This window comes from Stegostoma tigrinum, chromosome 7 (assembly GCF_030684315.1).
Source record: "Stegostoma tigrinum isolate sSteTig4 chromosome 7, sSteTig4.hap1, whole genome shotgun sequence".
Taxonomy (NCBI): Eukaryota; Metazoa; Chordata; class Chondrichthyes; order Orectolobiformes; family Stegostomatidae; genus Stegostoma; species Stegostoma tigrinum.
The window spans coordinates 107,029,769-107,046,543 of record NC_081360.1 but is presented as its reverse complement, the minus strand read 5'-3'; the positions used below and the strand labels follow the sequence as shown (position 1 = coordinate 107,046,543).

Genomic DNA, 16,775 nt, shown 5'->3' with positions numbered 1-16,775 from the left:
GCTAAATGTCGTCATTCCACCAGCCTGTGTATATTCTTCGCAACTCTATTGCTATGTGCCAGTGCTGTCTCTACAAAATCGTGAAATCTTCCATGAAGTGGGGTACCCAGAATAAGAGACTTGACAGCGATTAAGAGACACTGATTTTGTAACAGTGGGCGCAGCCTCACCTTGTGGCAGGATCACAGCCTGCATCCATCAGCAAACGCACAACAGCAGCCTGACCAGATGCTGCTGCCACATGTAGAAGGGTGAATCCTGATTCATCCAGCACCTCGCATAATATCGACATCGCCCCCACAGAAGGACACAATCCCTGCTTTATGGGAGATCCAGGGTTAAGCCTGTTCGCCAGGCGACACTCTAATCCCACCTCATTATCTTCACTGTGACCTGTTTGCCTGGGTCTCTGTGATTGTCGCTGCTCATCAGTTCCTACTGCACTCTCAGTCTCACTGGAAGACTTGATCTGGTCAGAGTGGCCATGTTCAGTATTGTGAAGCAAAAACACATTGCGGAGTAACCCCTGCAGGTGCTCTATGTTTCCAGTCTTACATGCTGTATACAAATCGTTCTTCAATTGATAATATTCAATCTCTGGAAGGCAGAAGGGTTTTATTGTTATTCTAGTGCACATTGGGTCACTCTTCAAATCATTACCCGCCGTGAGCTTTAGCTCAGCCAAACCTCCGAATTAGAGTTATATTTTATTGTCACATGTACTCAAGTATAGGAATATAAGAGTACAGTGAAAAGTGTACAAAGTCCCCATTCTCTAGGGCCATCTTGGTTATAAAACTGAAGTTTTAAAAAAAAAGTGAGAATAAAGGAAACACACAAACACACGCTGCTTGCTAAACTGCACCAGCTTCAAATTAAGAAGTACCTGGATTGACAAACGTTCACTCCCTTCCCCAACAATGCTCAGTAGCAAGGAGCAGCTTGAGATGGGGAATGAAGTTGGCCCAGTCAGCAACACCCATGTTCCACGAGTAAGTTTAAACAATATGCCAGGTATGATTCCAACCAGCGACAAGTGTTCCCTCTGATTCACTTTGTCCATGGTTGGATCAAAAATAAAGAGGTCTGAAGCTGAGTGGCACAGGCAGGACCTAATCAGATGGCACAGTGGCTCAGTGGTTCGCTGTTTAATGCCTCGGCTATTTCTCCATTCCAAGTTATGAAATTGGCCTTCTCATCCTGTACAGCGCCAGGGACCCAGGTTCAACTCCACCCTCGGGGGACTGTCTGTGCGGAGTTTGCACGTTCTCCCCGTGCCTGCGTGGGTTTCCTCCGGGTGCTCCGGTTTCCTCCCACAGTCCAAAGATGTACAGGCTAGGTGGATTGGAAATATTTAGTTTATGGTCATAATTTACGTGTATAACTTCTAGGAACTTTCACGAATTCATCTTTAACTGCAGAATATTAGATAAAAGCAATTAAAGTAAGCTTGGAGTGTATTACATTTAAAGATTGGTTTTCAATTTAGGAGGTTAAATACTGGAAACATATGATCAGAAAACAGCAGGTGGCCAACAGCAATACAAATGGCTGTAGTCCAACAAATATTCTTGTTGTGAGAGCTGACTTACATTAGTTTGAACGCATTCAGTAAATACCCAAACTTACTTTATCAAAAATGAAATGTTAAATGAGGACTGTTAATCTGAAGCTAAGTTTGAGGACAGTCCAAAGCAGGCTATATTGTCATGAAGATAGGTAGAGTTGAGGAAGATTCTCTGGTTTCATCATCTGGGTGTTTGCTGACATGGATAATTATAATGTAGACTATGAATGTTTTAAAGCTTACAAAGAGATAGTGAAATAAATGGTAGTTAACTAGGTATGTACTGCACAAAATGTTTCATCAAATAAATGAAGATGCAACACAAAAATGGTAAAATTCATTCCAATAATCATGAAAAAAATGACAAGTGATTATTTGTTTTGCAAAAACAAAATCACCCTTTCCAAATGCAGTCTGCAATAGTTTCCCAACTCTGGAAGTTAAATCATTCAACGGAGTGAAATATGACTGGTGAGGATAAACAGTTCAGCTGTCATCACCTTCAAGGTTAATGCAGTTTCTGAATTTTATGTAGAACTAGACTATGGATCTGATAACATCTTTTGAATTAAATCATCAGTCACAGTATGGAATATGGGTTGATCTTAAACTCAGTTTGAATGTTGTGAGGGAAGAGAAATGGGAATGTTGCCTTTGAAACAAGCAGAAACGAGCAGGTATTGTAAAGTAACCAGAACAAGTGATAGAGGTCTCCTCAGTTAAAAAAGGGTGAAGTTAGATTTTACCTCCTAGAAAAGGCAAAACTGAGAAGAATAAAAAATCATTTCCACAGGGCTGTGACATACTTCTGGGTGATCCCTATTTTAGTAACTAAGATATCGCAATATATGAAACTTCTTAATGGAACTAAGCAGTTAACTTTGGAACTTGGCATATTTGGAATTAAGCTATAATGTTAAACAAATTGTATTAGCATTGTTTAATTAGTCCCATATACAAATATGTTTGTTATTTGTTAAAGAGGTGTAATCTTGTGGCAAAGTGCAAAGATTATTGGAAATCTAGTAGACTGGGAAACCTTCAAAGGCCAACAGAAAGCCACAAAAAAAGTTATAAAGAAAAGTAAGGTAGATTATGAGAGTAAACTATCTCAGAATATGAAAACAGTCAGCAAAAGTTTCGATAAATATGTAAATAGTAAAAGAATGATGAAGGTAAACATTGGTCCTTTACAGGATGAGAAGGCCAATTTAAGAACTGGGAATGGGGAAATAGCCGAGGCATTAAACAGTTATTTTGTTTCGGTCTTCACAGTAGAAGACACAAATAACATGCCGAAAACTAATGACAAGAAGGTTATAGCAGGCGAGGACCTAGAAACTATCATTATCACTAAGGAGGCAATGCTGGGCAAGCTAATGGGGCTAAAGGTAAACAAGTCTCCTGGCCCTGATGAAATGTAGCCCAGGGTACTAAAAGAGGTGTTGGGGGAAATAGCAAATGCACTAGTAATTATTGACCAAAAACCACCGGACTCTGGGGTGGTTCCTGCAGATTGGAAAACAGCCAATGTGACGTGACTGTTTAAAAAAGGAAATAGACAAAAAGCAGGTAACTATAGGCTAGTTAGCTTAACTTCGGTAGTGGGGAAAATGCTTGAATCTATCATGAAGGAACAAATAGCAAGACATCCGGATTCAAATTCTCCCATTCGGAACTCCCAGCATGGGTTCATGAAGGGTAGGCCATGTTCAACTAATTTGGTGGAGTTCTTTGAGGACATTATTTGCATGGGAGGGGCTTAGATTAGTTCACAGGTCGGCGCAACATCGAGGGCCAAAGGGGCTGTTCTGCGCTGTGTTGTTCTATGGTGGACAATGGGGAACCTGTGGATGTGGTGTATCTGGATTTCCAGAAGGCATTTGACAAGGTGCCACACCAAAGGCTGCTACATAAGATAAAGTTGCATGGTGTTACAGGTAATGTATTGGCATGGGTAGAGGATTGGTTGACCAGTAGAAAGCAAACAGTAGGGGTAAATGGATGTTTTTTTGGTTGGCGGTCAGTGGCTAGTGGTGTGCCTCAGGGATCAGTGTTGGGACCGCAATTGTTTACAATTTACATGGATGATTTGGAGTTGGAGACTAAGTGTGGTGTGTCAAAATTTGTAAATGACACTAAGGTGAATTGTAGAGCAAAGTGTGCAGAAGACACCGAAAGTCTACAGGGGGATATAGATGGTCTAAGTGAGTGGGCAAAGGTCTGGCAGATGGAGTACAGTGGTGATAAGTGTGAGGTCATCCATTGTGGTACGAATAACAGCAAAATGGACTATGTTTTAAATGGTAAAAAATTGCAGCACGCTGCTGTGCAGAGGGACTTGGGTGTCCTTGTGCATGAATCACTAAAAGTAGGATTGCAGGTGCAGCAGGTCATTAAAAAGGCAAATGGAATTTTGTCTGTCATTACTAGAGGGATGGAGTTTAAAAACAGGGAGGCTATGCTGCAGCTGTATAGGGTCCTGGTGAGGCCACACCTGGAGTACTGTGTGCAGTTTTGGTCTCCTTACTTGAGAAGGGATATACTAGCACTGGAGGCGTGGGGGGGTGGGGAGGGGGGCAGAGGAGATTCACTCGGTTGATTCCAGAGTTGAGAGAGTTGGATTATGAGGAGAGATTGAGTCGACTGGGATTATACTCATTGGAATTCAGAAGAATGAGGGGAGAGGCCATTCTAGACTTGGTGCTCGGAAACGAGCCGGGGCAGGTATCAGATCTTGTGGTGGGAGAGCATTTTGGTGACAGTGACCATAACTGCCTCACATTCTACACAGCTATGGAGAAGGAGAGGATTAGGCAAAATGGGAGGATATTTAATTGGGGAAGAGGAAACTATGATGCGATTAGACATGAGTTAGGAAGCATGGACTGGGAGCAATTGTTCCATGGCAAAGGCACTATAGACATGTGGAGACTGTTTAAGGAACAGTTGTTGCGAGTGATGAATAAATATGTCCCTCTGAGACAGGCAAGAAGGGGTAAGATAAAGGAACCTTGGATGACGAGAGCGGTGGAGCTTCTCGTCAAAAGGAAGAAGGTAGCTTACATAAGATGGAGGAAGCTAAGGTCAGGCTCAGCTCCAGAGGATTACAGACAGGCGAGGAAGGACCTCAAAAATGGTCTGAGGAGAGCCAGGAGGGGGCACGAGAAAGGCTTGGCAGAACGGATTAGGCAGAACACAAAGGCATTTTACACTTATGTGAGGAATAAGAGAATGGTCAAAGAAAGAGTAGGGCCAATCAGGGATAGCAAAGGGAACTTGTGTGTGGAGTCTGAGGAGGTAGGGGAAGCCCTAAATGAGTTTTTTGCTTCTGTCTTTACGAAAGAAACCAACTTTGTAGTGAATGAAACCTTTGAAGAGCAGGTGTGCATGCTGGAATGGATAGAGATAGAGGAAGCTGATGTGCTGAAAATTTTGTCAAACATTAAGATTGACAAGTCGCCAGGCCCGGACCAGATTTGTCCTCGGCTGCTTTGGGAAGCGAGAAATGCAATTGCTTCGCCACTTGCGAAGATCTTTGCATCCTCGCTCTCTACTGGAGTCGTACCTGAGCATTGGAGAGAGGCAAATGTAATTCCTCTCTTCAGGAAAGGAAATAGGGAAATCCCCAGCAATTACAGACCAGTAAGTCTCATGTCTGTCGTCTGCAAGGTGTTAGAAAGGATTCTGAGGGATAGGATTTATGACCATCTGGAAGAGCATGGCTTGATTAAATGCAGTCAACACGGCTTTGAGAGGGGCAGGTCATGCCTCACAAACCTTATCGAGTTCTTTGAGGATGTGACTAGAAACGTTGATGAGGGTCGAGCTGTGGATGTGGTGTATATGGACTTCAGCAAGGCATTTGATAAGGTTCCCCATGGTAGGCTCATTCAGAAGGTCAGGAGGAATGGGATACAGAGGAACTTAGCTGCCTGAATACAGAATTGGCTGGCCAACAGAAGACAGCGAGTGGTAGTAGAAGGAAAATATTCTGCCTGGAAGTCTGTGGTGAGTGGTGTTCCACAGTTCTCTGTCCTTGGGCCTCTACTGTTTGTAATTTTTATTAATGACTTGGATGAGGGGATTGAAGGATGGGTCAGCAAGTTTGCAGACGACACGAAGGTTGGAGGTATCGTTGACAGTATAGAGTGCTGTTGCAGGCTGCAGCGGGACATTGACAGGATGCAGAGATGGGCTGAGAGGTGGCAGATGGAGTTCAACCTGGATAAATGCAAGGTGATGCATTTTGGAAGGTCGAATTTGAAAGCTGAGTACAGGATTAAGGATAGGATTCTTGGCAGTGTGGAAGAACAGAGGGATCTTGGTGTGCAGATACATAGATCCCTTAAAATGGCCACCCAAGTGGACAGGGTTGTTAAGAAAGCATATGGTGTTTTGGCTTTCATTAACAGGGGGATTGAGTTTAAGAGTCGTGAGATCTTGTTGCAGCTCTATAAAACTTTGGTCAGACCGCACTTGGAATACTGCGTCCAGTTCTGGTCGCCCTATTATAGGAAAGATGTGGATGCTTTGGAGAGGGTTCAGGGGAGGTTTACCAGGATGCTGCCTGGACTGGAGGGCTTATCTTATGAAGAGAGGTTGACTGAGCTCGGACTTGTTTCATTGGAGAAAAGGAGGAGGAGAGGGGACCTAATTGAGGTATACAAGATAATGAGAGGCATAGATAGAGTTGATAGCCAGAGACTATTTCCCAGGGCAGAAAAGGCTAACACGAGGGGTCACAGTTTTAAGCTGGTTGGAGGAAAGTATAGAGGGGATGTCAGAGGTGGGTTCTTTACACAGAGAGTTGTGAGAGCATGGAATGCGTTGCCAGCAGCACTTGTGGAAGCAAGGTCATTGGGGACATTTAAGAGACTGCTGGACATGCATATGGTCACAGAAATTTGAGGGTGCGTGCATGAGGATCAATGGTCGGCACAACATTGTGGGCTGAAGGGCCTGTTCTGTGCTGTACTGTTCTATGTTCTATCTTATAGAAACATATAAGATTATGAAGGGAATAGATAAGGTGGAGGCAGAGAGTTTGTTTTGCACTCGCAGGTGAAGCTAGGACTAGAGGGCATCGCCTCAAAATAAAGGGAAGCAGACGTAGGGCTGGTGTCAGGAAGAACTTCTTCACCCAAAAGGTTGTGACTCTGTGGAATTCCCTGCCCAGTGAAGCGGCTGAAGCTACCTCGCTGAATGTTTTTAAGGCGAGGCTAGATAAATTTTTGAACGTTAAAGGAATTAAGGGTTATGGTGAGTGGGCGGGTAAGTGGAGCTGAGTCTCAAAAAGATCAGCCATGATCTTATTAAATGACGGGGCAGGATCACGTGGTCAGATGGCCTACTCCTGCTCCTAGTTTTTATGTTCTTACGTTATGTAAAGTTCTCTCAGTCAAAAATCAAGTTCTTCAGATTTCACTTTAAAAATTCAACGTACAGAACAGGATTGTAACCATGGTACCTTGCTCAGAAAGCCCAGCAGTAATTACTCGAGCATTTTGCAGCTGCATCTTGGTCTGCTTTTCTTCGGTGGAGAACGGACCAGCTCTAGAATCAACAGCATCTGTCACTTCATTTTGTGTCATCTCATCATCTCCCTCTTCAAGAAGCACGTCAGGAGCTACTCAAAAGAAAGACACATAATCAGGATAAAAACAGACTTCAAACACCCAAAAACAATGAAAATAGGAGGAATAGGCCATTCAACCCTTCAAGTCTGTTCCACCATTCCATCTGTTCATACCTGATCATTCTCCTTAGGACAGAATTCCTGCCTTCACGCATACCTTTCAGACCCAAGATCTATATCTAATTTCTTCCTAAAAACATTCAATGTTGTGGCCACAAATGCTTTCTGCAGCAGAGAAATTCATAGGCTCACCAATCTCTGGCTGAAGAAATTTCTCCTCAACTCACTTCTAAACTACCTACCCTGTATCCTTAGACTGTGACTACTGGTTCTGGATTCCCTCCTCTTTGGAAATATCCCTCCTTCATTTATTCTGTCTAGAATTTTACAGGTTTCTATGAGATGCTCCCTCATTCTTCTAAGGCTCAGGAATATAATTTAAATAATCCAGTTGCTCCCCATATGTCAGTCCCATCATCTCCGGAATCAATCTGATATTTGATTTATTATTGTCACATATACCAACATACAGTGAAAGTCTTTTTTATATACTTCATGTAAGTACACCAGGGTAATAGAACAGAATGCAAAACAAGATCACAGTTGATCGGTATCTAACTTCATGTCCTTTTGCCCATATCCCTTAAAACCTTTGCTTTACAAACATTTTTCTGTTTCAGATTTAAAATTAATAAATGATCCAGCATCAATTGTTGTTGTGGAAGAGAGATCCAAACCTCTGCCACTCTGTGTGTATAGAGCTGCTTCTTAACATCTCCCCCAAACAGTCTGGCCCCAATTCTCAGACTATGCCCCTAGTTCTAGAATCTCCAAAAACTGGAAATAGTTTATCTTCATCTACCTTGTCTTGCCGTGTCAATAGCTTGAAGACTTTGATCAGATCACCCCTTAGGTCACCTCTTTCCTAGGATGGTGACGGCGAGCACGAGGGAGCATAGCTTTAAATTGAGGGGTGAAAGATATAGGACAGATGTCAGAGGTAGTTTCTTTACTCAGAGAGTAGCAAGGGAATGGAACGCGTTGCCTGCAATGGTAGTAGATTCGCCAACTTTAGGTACATTTAAGTCGTCGTTGGATAAGCATATGGACGTACATGGGATAGTGTAGATTAGATGGACTTGAGATCAGTATGACAGGTCGGCACAACATCGAGGGCCAGAGGGCCTGTACTGTGCTGTAATGTTCTATGTTCTATTAACTTTCCGAATTCTAGAGAAAACAAGCCTAATTTGTCTAACCTCTCCTCAGAATTTAACTCCCGAAGTCAAGATATTATTCCTGTAAACCTACATTGTACTCTCTCTAAGGCCAATCTGTCCTTCCAAAGGTGTGCTGCCCAGACCTGCCCAGAGTACTCCACGTGGGGTCAAACCAGGGTTTTGTACAATTGCTGCATCATAACTTTTGCGTCCTTGTACTCCCGTCCTCCAGATATAAAGGTCCGGTAAAACTTTTATAGTGGGCTCAAGCATTATCTACACTGTTGCCATCAAACGCTCCCAGCAGAGATACAGCATGAGGTCACATACAGAATAAAGCTCCCTTTTTACCTTGGCTCCGGACCATCTTCTCATTAACTTTGTTCTTTTTCTTCCTCCTCTTCTTTCTCTTTTTCGGGGACATGTCGAATTCCTTGAGCTCCAACGTTCCCAGTGTTTCTTCCAATATTTCTAAGGAAGTCGGTGCTTCAGCGAGACTGAAAACCTCTCCATCACATTCTGCATGACAAGTATATAAAAGGGCATGCTTACAACATGTGGGTGTGGCACTTGTTCAGAGAACAAGAAACTCCAGCCTCTGCACCAAGGAAGACAGTCATCTTTCTGTCCAAAGTAGGAATTGAGAATGCAAGACAATATGGTCCTTCTACTTTGTGTAAGATTCCTAATCAACAACATCATTGCTCTGTGGTTTTAATTATTCCTTCCATAAATTCCCAGAACTGCAAACTTTGTCACTGCAACAGTTTTTTAGTCAACAACACTGCATGAACAATCAATGCTTAAATCGGGAGAAGGAAAATTACTAGTGTTTTATTTCTCGACTGTGCTGACATATTTAGGCAATTATGTATTCAAAAGTTTAGATCAATGCTCATCCACACGATTTCCATGCAGAAGCTACCTGCCCAAACCCACTAAGCTAAAGCAGTATCTGCCCTCTATGTGCTAATACAACTGACCTATACTGGAGCTCTGTCTCTCCTGGCCACCGTCTACAAGGCAAAAGCCAGGAGTGTGATGGAAAACTCCCCACAAGTATGAGTAAGTGCAGCTCCAACAACACAACATGCTCGACAGTAGCCAGCACGAAGCAGCCTCCTTGCTGCCTCATTTGATACATTGTACAATCATGGCCTTCATCCCTAAACCCAGTTGCAGCAGTGTGCAGCATCTATTAGATACATTGCAGCAACTAACAGGATCCTCCAAAAAGCAGTTTCAAAACCCTTGGTCTCCACCACTTAGAAGGACATGTGAACACTACTGTGCAGTTTCCCTCCAAGCCAATCACTGTCCTGACTTGGAAATATATTGCCATAAGACGTAGGAGTGTAAGTAAGGCCATTCGGCCCATCGAACCCACTCCTTCACTGAGTCAGAGCCCTGGGACACCCTCCCTAACAGCATAGTGGTACAACCATATAATCATTGAATCCCGACAATGCAGATGGGGGTCACTTGGCCCACTGAGTCTGCACCGACCCTCCAAATAGCATCACAAGCACTCATCCTATCCCTCTAACTCTGCATCTCTCGTGGCTAACCCACCGAGCTTGTACATCCCTGATACTACGGAAAATTCAGCATGGTCAATCCACCTAATCTTTTCTTCCTCGTCATTTGTGGGAATGTGGACATTGCTGGCTGATCATTATTTCTTGCCCATCCCTAGTTGCCTCTTGAGAAGGTGGGGGTGAGCTGCCTTCTTGAACTGGTGTAGTCCTCCTGCTGTGGATTGACCAACAATGCCCTTAGGGAGGGCATTCCAGCATTTTACCGCAGTGTCAGTAAGGGAGCAGTGATATATTTCCAAGTCAGGATGGCGAGTGGCTTGGAGGGGAACTTGCAGGGGGTGGTGTTCCCATGTATCTGCTGCCGTTGTCCTTCTAGGTGGAAGTGGTCGTGGGTTTGGAAGGTGCTGCCTGAGGATCTTTGGTGAATTTCTACAGTGCATCTTGTAGATAGTACACACTGCTGTTACTGAGTGTCGGCGGTGGAGGGAGTGGGATGTTTGTGGATGTGGTACCAATAAAGTGGCTGCTTTATTCTGGATGGTGTCAAGCTTCTTGAGTGTTGTTGGGGCTGTACCCATCCAGGCAAGTGGGGAGTATTCCATCATATTCCTGACTTGTGCCTTGTAGATGGTGGACGGGCTTTGGGGAGTCAGGAGGTGAGTAACTTGCTGCTTCTGGCCTGCTCTTATAGCCAATGTGTTTATGTGGTGAATCCAGTTCAGTTTTTGGTCAATGATAACACCCAGGACATTGATAGTGGGGAATTCAGTGATGGTAGCACCGCTGAACGTCAAGGGATGTTGGTTAGAACATTGAACAGTACAGCCCCTTCGGCCCACGATGTTGTGCCGACCCACCACTCTGTGTGAAGAACCTACCTCTGACATCTCCCTTATACCTTCCTCCAATCACCTTAAAATTATGCCCCCTCGCAATAGTCATTTCCACCCTGGTGGACCCCAAGATCCCTCTGTTCCTCCACACTGCCAGGAATCCAGCCATTAACCCTGTATTCTGCTTTCAAATTCAACCTTCCAAAACGAATCACTTCTCTTTTCTGGGTCGAAGTCCATCTGCCACATCTTTGCCCAGCTCTGCATCCTGTCAATGTCCTGTATTGCGACCTACAACAGCCATCCACGCTGGCCCCAGGTCCACCAACCTTTGTGTCATCGGCAAACTTACCAACCCACTCCCCCTTCCACTTCCTCATCAAAGTCATTTATAAAGATTACAAAGAGCAGAGGTCCCAGAGCGGATCCCTGCGGAACACCAATGGTCACCGAGCTCCAGGCTGAATACTTTCCATCTACTGCTACCCTCTGACTTCTATTGGACAGCCAGTTTTGTATCCAGGCATACAAATTTCCCTGAATCCCATGCCTCCTTACTTTCTGAATGAGCCTACCATGTGGAACTTTATCAAATGCCTTACTAAAATCCATATGCACCACATCCACTGCTCTACCTTCATCAATGTGTTTTGTCACATCCTCAAAAGAATTCAGTAAGGTTTGTGAGCATGACCTGCCCCTCACAAAGCCATGCTGACTATTTCTAATCAAACTGTGCTTCTCCAAATAATCATAAATACTGTCTCTCAGAATCCTCTCCAATAATTTACCCACCACAGAAGAAAGACTGACTGGTCTGTAATTCCCAGTATTATCCCTGTTCCCTTTCTTGAACAAGGGAATGACATTTGCCACCCTCCATTCTCCTGGTACTACTCCAGTGGATGGTGAGGGCACAAAGATCTTCAACAAAAGGGCAGCAATCACTTCCCTCGCTTCCCACAGGAACCTGAGGTATATCTCAACTAGCTCAAGGGACTTATCTATCCTGACATTTTTCCAAATTTCAGGCACATCCTCCTTTCTAACAACAACCTGTTTGAGCATATCTGCCTATTTCACGCTGTCCTCACAAATGTCAAGGTCCCTCTCACTGGTGAATACTGAAGCAAAGTATTCATTAAGGACCTACCCCCTCCTCTGATTCCGCACATAACTTTCCTCCACTATCCCTGATTCTACCTCCCCTCACTCTGGCCATCCTCTTGTTTCTCTCGTAAGTACAGAACGCCTTGGGGTTTTCCTTGATCTTACCCACCAAGGCTTTTTCATGCCTTCTTCTAGCTCTCCTAAGTCCATTCTTCCGTTCCTTCCTGGCTACCTTGTAGACCTCTAGAGCCCTGTCTGATCCTTCCTTCCACAACCTTCAGCATGCTTCCTTCTTCCTCTTGACTTGGTGTTCAACAGGTCTTGTCATCCAAGGTTCCTTCGTGTTACCATGCCGTTCCTTGCCTCAGTGGGACAAACCTATCCAGTACCTGTAGCAACTGCTCCCTAAACAACCTCCACATTTCTGTCCTGCGTTTCACTAAGAATATCTGTTTCCAATTTATGCCTCACAGTTCTTGCCTAATAGCATTGTAATTCCCGCTCCCCCATTAAATACTTTTCCATACCATCTGCTCTGTCCCTCTCCATGATAGTAAAGGTCAGGGAATTGTGATCACTATCACCGAGAGATCTGACACCTGACCTGGGTCATTGCCAAGCACCAAATCCAATATGGGCCTCCCCTCTAGTCGGCCTGTGTACATATCGAGTCAGAAATCCTTCCTGGACACACCTGACAACATCTGCTCCAACCAAACTATTTGCACTTAGCAGGTTCCAGTCTATATTAGGGAAGTTGAAGTCTCCCATGACAATAACCCTATTACTTCTGCACCTTTCCACAATTCGTCTCCCAATCAGTTCCTCAGTGTCTCTGATGCTATTTGGGGGGGATCAATAGAAAACTCCCAATAAAGTGACTGCTCCTTTCCTGTTTCTGACTTTCACCATACTGACTCGGTAGACAAACCCTCCTCCATGACCTCCCTTTCTGCAGCTGTGATACCATCGCTGATTAGCAATGCCACTCCCCCAACTCTTTTACCTCTTGCTATTTCTTTTCAAACATCTGAACCTGGAACAACCAACAACCATTCCTGCCCCTGTGATATCCAAGTATCCCCAACGGCCACAACATCGTAGCTCCAAGTACAGACCCATGCTCTAAGTTCATCACCCTTATTCCTGACACTTCTTGCATTAAAATAGACAGACTTCAACCCGTCACACTGGATTGTCTTTCAGTGGTGATGGTCATAGCCTGGCATTTGTGAGGCGTGAATGTAGCCTGCCATTTGTCAGCACAAGCCTGGATATTGTCCAGATCTTGTTGCACGTGAACACGGACTGCTTCGGTATCCAAGGAGTCACAAAATGATGCAGAACATTGCACAATCATCAGCGACCATCCCCACTTCTGATCTTATATTGGAGGGAAGGTCATTGATGAAGAGCTGAAGATGGTTGGGCCGAGGGCACTCCCCTGAAGAACTCCTGCAGTGATGCCCTGGATCTAAGATGATTGACCTCCAACAATCACAACCATCTTCCTATGTGTCAGGTATGACTCCAACCACCAGAGAGTTTGCCCCCTGATGCCCACAACCTGCACAACTTTGGACTGAGAGAAGAAACTGAAGCACCCAGAGGAAACTCATACAGCCATGGGGAGAACACGCAAATTCCACACAGTTATCCAAGTGGAATCGAACCCAGGTCCCTGGGCTGTGAGGCAGCAGTGCTAACTACTGAGCAGCACATGAACTGCAGTGATTCAAGAAGACAATTCGCCACCACTACCTTCTCAAAAGGCAAATAGAGACAGGCAATGAGTGACTTGCACATCCCACGATCGAGCAAAACAAAACCAGATTAAACGAGGTCGACTTTGTCCTGACATCAGTCATAGTTGCCATAGTTCCACAGGATGATGCTCTCACTTTGGTGACTAGTGGAGGTTTGAACCTGAGGGTCATCACGCTTCAGGCAAGGGGAGAAATCGAGGAGCTGAAACCTTCATGGAAATGAACCATGCTCCTGACGTCACTCCGCATCACAAATCAGCTATCCAGTCAACTGAACTGACTCCATTGTCATCAGCAAATAACAAAGTAAATGAAAAGCTTACAGGGCTTCTCACCCTCTGTGTCAGAACCTGATGCCTCTCTCGCCACTTTCAGCTTCTCCTTCCAAACTCTTTTCTGTGGGCTGTGGATTGCAGTGACATCTGAATTGCTTGCTGCAAGGAAAAGAAAAATCACAACAGAAATTCACCACAGATCACTGTGACTAAGGAGATCCCTTAGTTGGGCTGTGTGCTTTATACTGGGCTCCCTGGGCTGTGTACAGAAAGGTGTCTGTGCAGAATGGTTGCTATGTATTCTGCACAGTTGAACAGGACTCACCGTAGATTTCCACATTGGAAAGGACTGCATGCACCCGCTTCACTTCACTGAATGTGGCTCTCCTGGTGTGGAAGGGAATGCTTCGTAACCGGCTGTCACTCCGGTGGAGGACAGGTTCTTTACCGCTGAAGAAGATACTCTTGCTGTAGTTGGGAGCCCGGAGGAAGATGGCACTGGCTGCTTGCAGAAATTCAGACCAACTCAGCAACAAATCCTCAACATCCTGAAACAAGGAACAAGCACAAAATGAGGAAATGAATCAATGCTACATTCTAGCTGTTGCACGTAGCCAGAGAAGGATATAGCACAGAAGGTCATTCTGCCCATTCAGGTAGGGACTGGCCTTTTAGGAGATATTTCACATGCCCCATAGTGCCTGCTCTCCAAATTCAATCCTAAACCTTTCTTTCCACTGAACACCCAATATTCCTTTAATCTTCCTCTCAGCTTGAGTCTCTTCAAATTCATTGAAGCCCCTCGTCCCTGAACCCCTTCAAGAAACTCTCTCTCCTCCATGCCCTCTCCAAGGTACTAAACTCGATTATATTTTCCTTGCATTTAGAGTCTGTTCATAAAACCAGACTGTTAATTTTTAAAAATAAAAACAGAAGTTTCTGGAAAAGCTCAGCAGGGCTGGTAGCATCTGTGAAGGAAATCAGAGGTAACATTTTGGGTCCAGTGACCCTTCCTCAGAACAGATAGTAGCTAGGAAAAAGTTGGTCTATATGGAGGACAGCGGGTAGATGGAGGGAGTAAGGTGTAAATGATAGGTGGAGCTAGACCCCAAAAAGAGAGAAGGACAGTTGGATAGACAAAGGAGTGGATAACGATCAGCTGAGGACAAATAGCTAGCTATGTTAACAAATAGGGGACTACTTGGAGCCAACAATGGGCTCTGTACAATAGCAGACCCTGTGATGACAAGGCCTGGTATGTGGGGGGGGTGGGGGGAGTTGGTTTAGGTAACGACATTAGGGAAGGTGCTCAAGCCCTAAAGATGTTAAGCTCGTTATTGAGTCCAAAAAGCCATGGAATTTTCAAGCAGAAAATGAGCTGGCGTTCTTCCAGCTTGTGCTGAGTTTCACTGCAGTAAGCCTGACAGTCAGAGTTATTGGCCAGGAAACATGGTGTGTGTTGAAGTGTCAGAGGATCGGTGCTGAGGGAGCGCCACACTGTCAGAGGGTCAGTGCTGAGGGAGTGTCGCACTGTCAGAGGGTCAGTGCTGAGGGAGCGCCGCACTGTCGGAGGGTCAGTGCTGAGGGAGCACCGCACTGTCGGAGGGTCAGTGCTGAGGGAGCGCCGCACTGTCGGAGGGTCAGTGCTGAGGGAGCGCCACACTGTCGGAGGGTCAGTGCTGAGGGAGCGCCACACTGTTAGAGGGTCAGTGCTGAGGGAGGACTGCACTGTCGGAGGGTCAGTGCTGAGGGAGTGCCACAATGTCAGAGGGTCAGTACTGAGGGAGTGCCGTACTGTTGCAAGATCGGTATGGAAGGGGTGCAACACTGATAAGATATGAAATTAAGCCAATTTTCCCTCCAAGGTGGATGCCAAAGGCTCAGATCACAGCTGGCAGAGAAGCAAAAAGTCCTGCTAATTTTTGGATCTTGCAGTAATAAACAGAGATAGTGTTTTTTTAAATTCTAACAATTATATCAGTTGAAAGACAAATCACCAGCTGTAAAGTGCTGAGGGTCAACTTGACTGGGAGGAACGCTATCAGAATCGATGGTTTTTGTACTGCTGCCCTGCATCAGCCGGAGGTAAATCTTTGAGGCTTGCGATCAGCATACATACGGAATTGAGGTCAGGGAGATTACAAACCAGTGACCTTGACGAGAGCGGCTTCATTGTAACGCCTGAGTGAGGCCCCAGCAGACTTTGGTGCCCGGGTTCTATTCTGCGCATCCTTTGCACCCTGAGTGACTCCACGCTTTGCCCTCACAGTGTATCGGTGAAACGTCTTGTGGAGAACAGCTTCATTCCTGTTGAAGAGGATGAACCAAACCAAACAATTAATAGAGCACAACCTATAACCTTTCCCTACACTTTCTCCATCAAACACTCCCAGGACAGGGACAGTACGGGGTTAGATACAAGTAAGGCTCCCTACACTGTCCACATCAAACATTCCCAGGAAAGGGAGAGCACGCCGTTAGAGACAGAGTAAAGCCTCACCTCACTGTCTACAGTGAAGACACTCAGGGCTCGCACATCACAGTATCAGACAGGCCCCTCGATACATTCTCCACCTGATTCTCCCAGCACAGGAACAGTCCAGGGTTAGAGTGAAGATTCCCCAAAGCTTTCACCATCAAATACCCCTAGGATTTTGTGGGCGGAAGGTGAGGTGCAGAGCACAGGTGAAAATAATGGGCCATTTGGTGTTCCAAGCTTACACCCCAGCTAGAAATGACATGGCTAACCGACAGCTAGGCTCATATCCCTTCCCACGTTTGAAGAACAAACAGTTCTCAATCTCCAATTTGCTGTTGTGCAGAGAACA

At 45.1% G+C, this 16,775-nt stretch overlaps 1 protein-coding gene across 1 annotated transcript in view; it reads right to left on the bottom strand.

Annotated features, from left to right (window-relative positions):
- Positions 1-16,775, bottom strand: part of ankzf1 (ankyrin repeat and zinc finger peptidyl tRNA hydrolase 1) — a 49,391-nt gene that overhangs the window by 13,916 nt on the left and 18,700 nt on the right. The window contains exons 6-11 of the mRNA XM_059647627.1: positions 16,101-16,254; positions 14,273-14,495; positions 14,008-14,106; positions 8,777-8,944; positions 7,038-7,196; positions 171-597 (exon numbers count right to left, since the gene is read on the bottom strand). Of these exons, the coding sequence (XP_059503610.1) occupies positions 171-597; positions 7,038-7,196; positions 8,777-8,944; positions 14,008-14,106; positions 14,273-14,495; positions 16,101-16,254 (1,230 nt within the window). The remainder of the gene's footprint in view (positions 1-170; positions 598-7,037; positions 7,197-8,776; positions 8,945-14,007; positions 14,107-14,272; positions 14,496-16,100; positions 16,255-16,775) is intronic.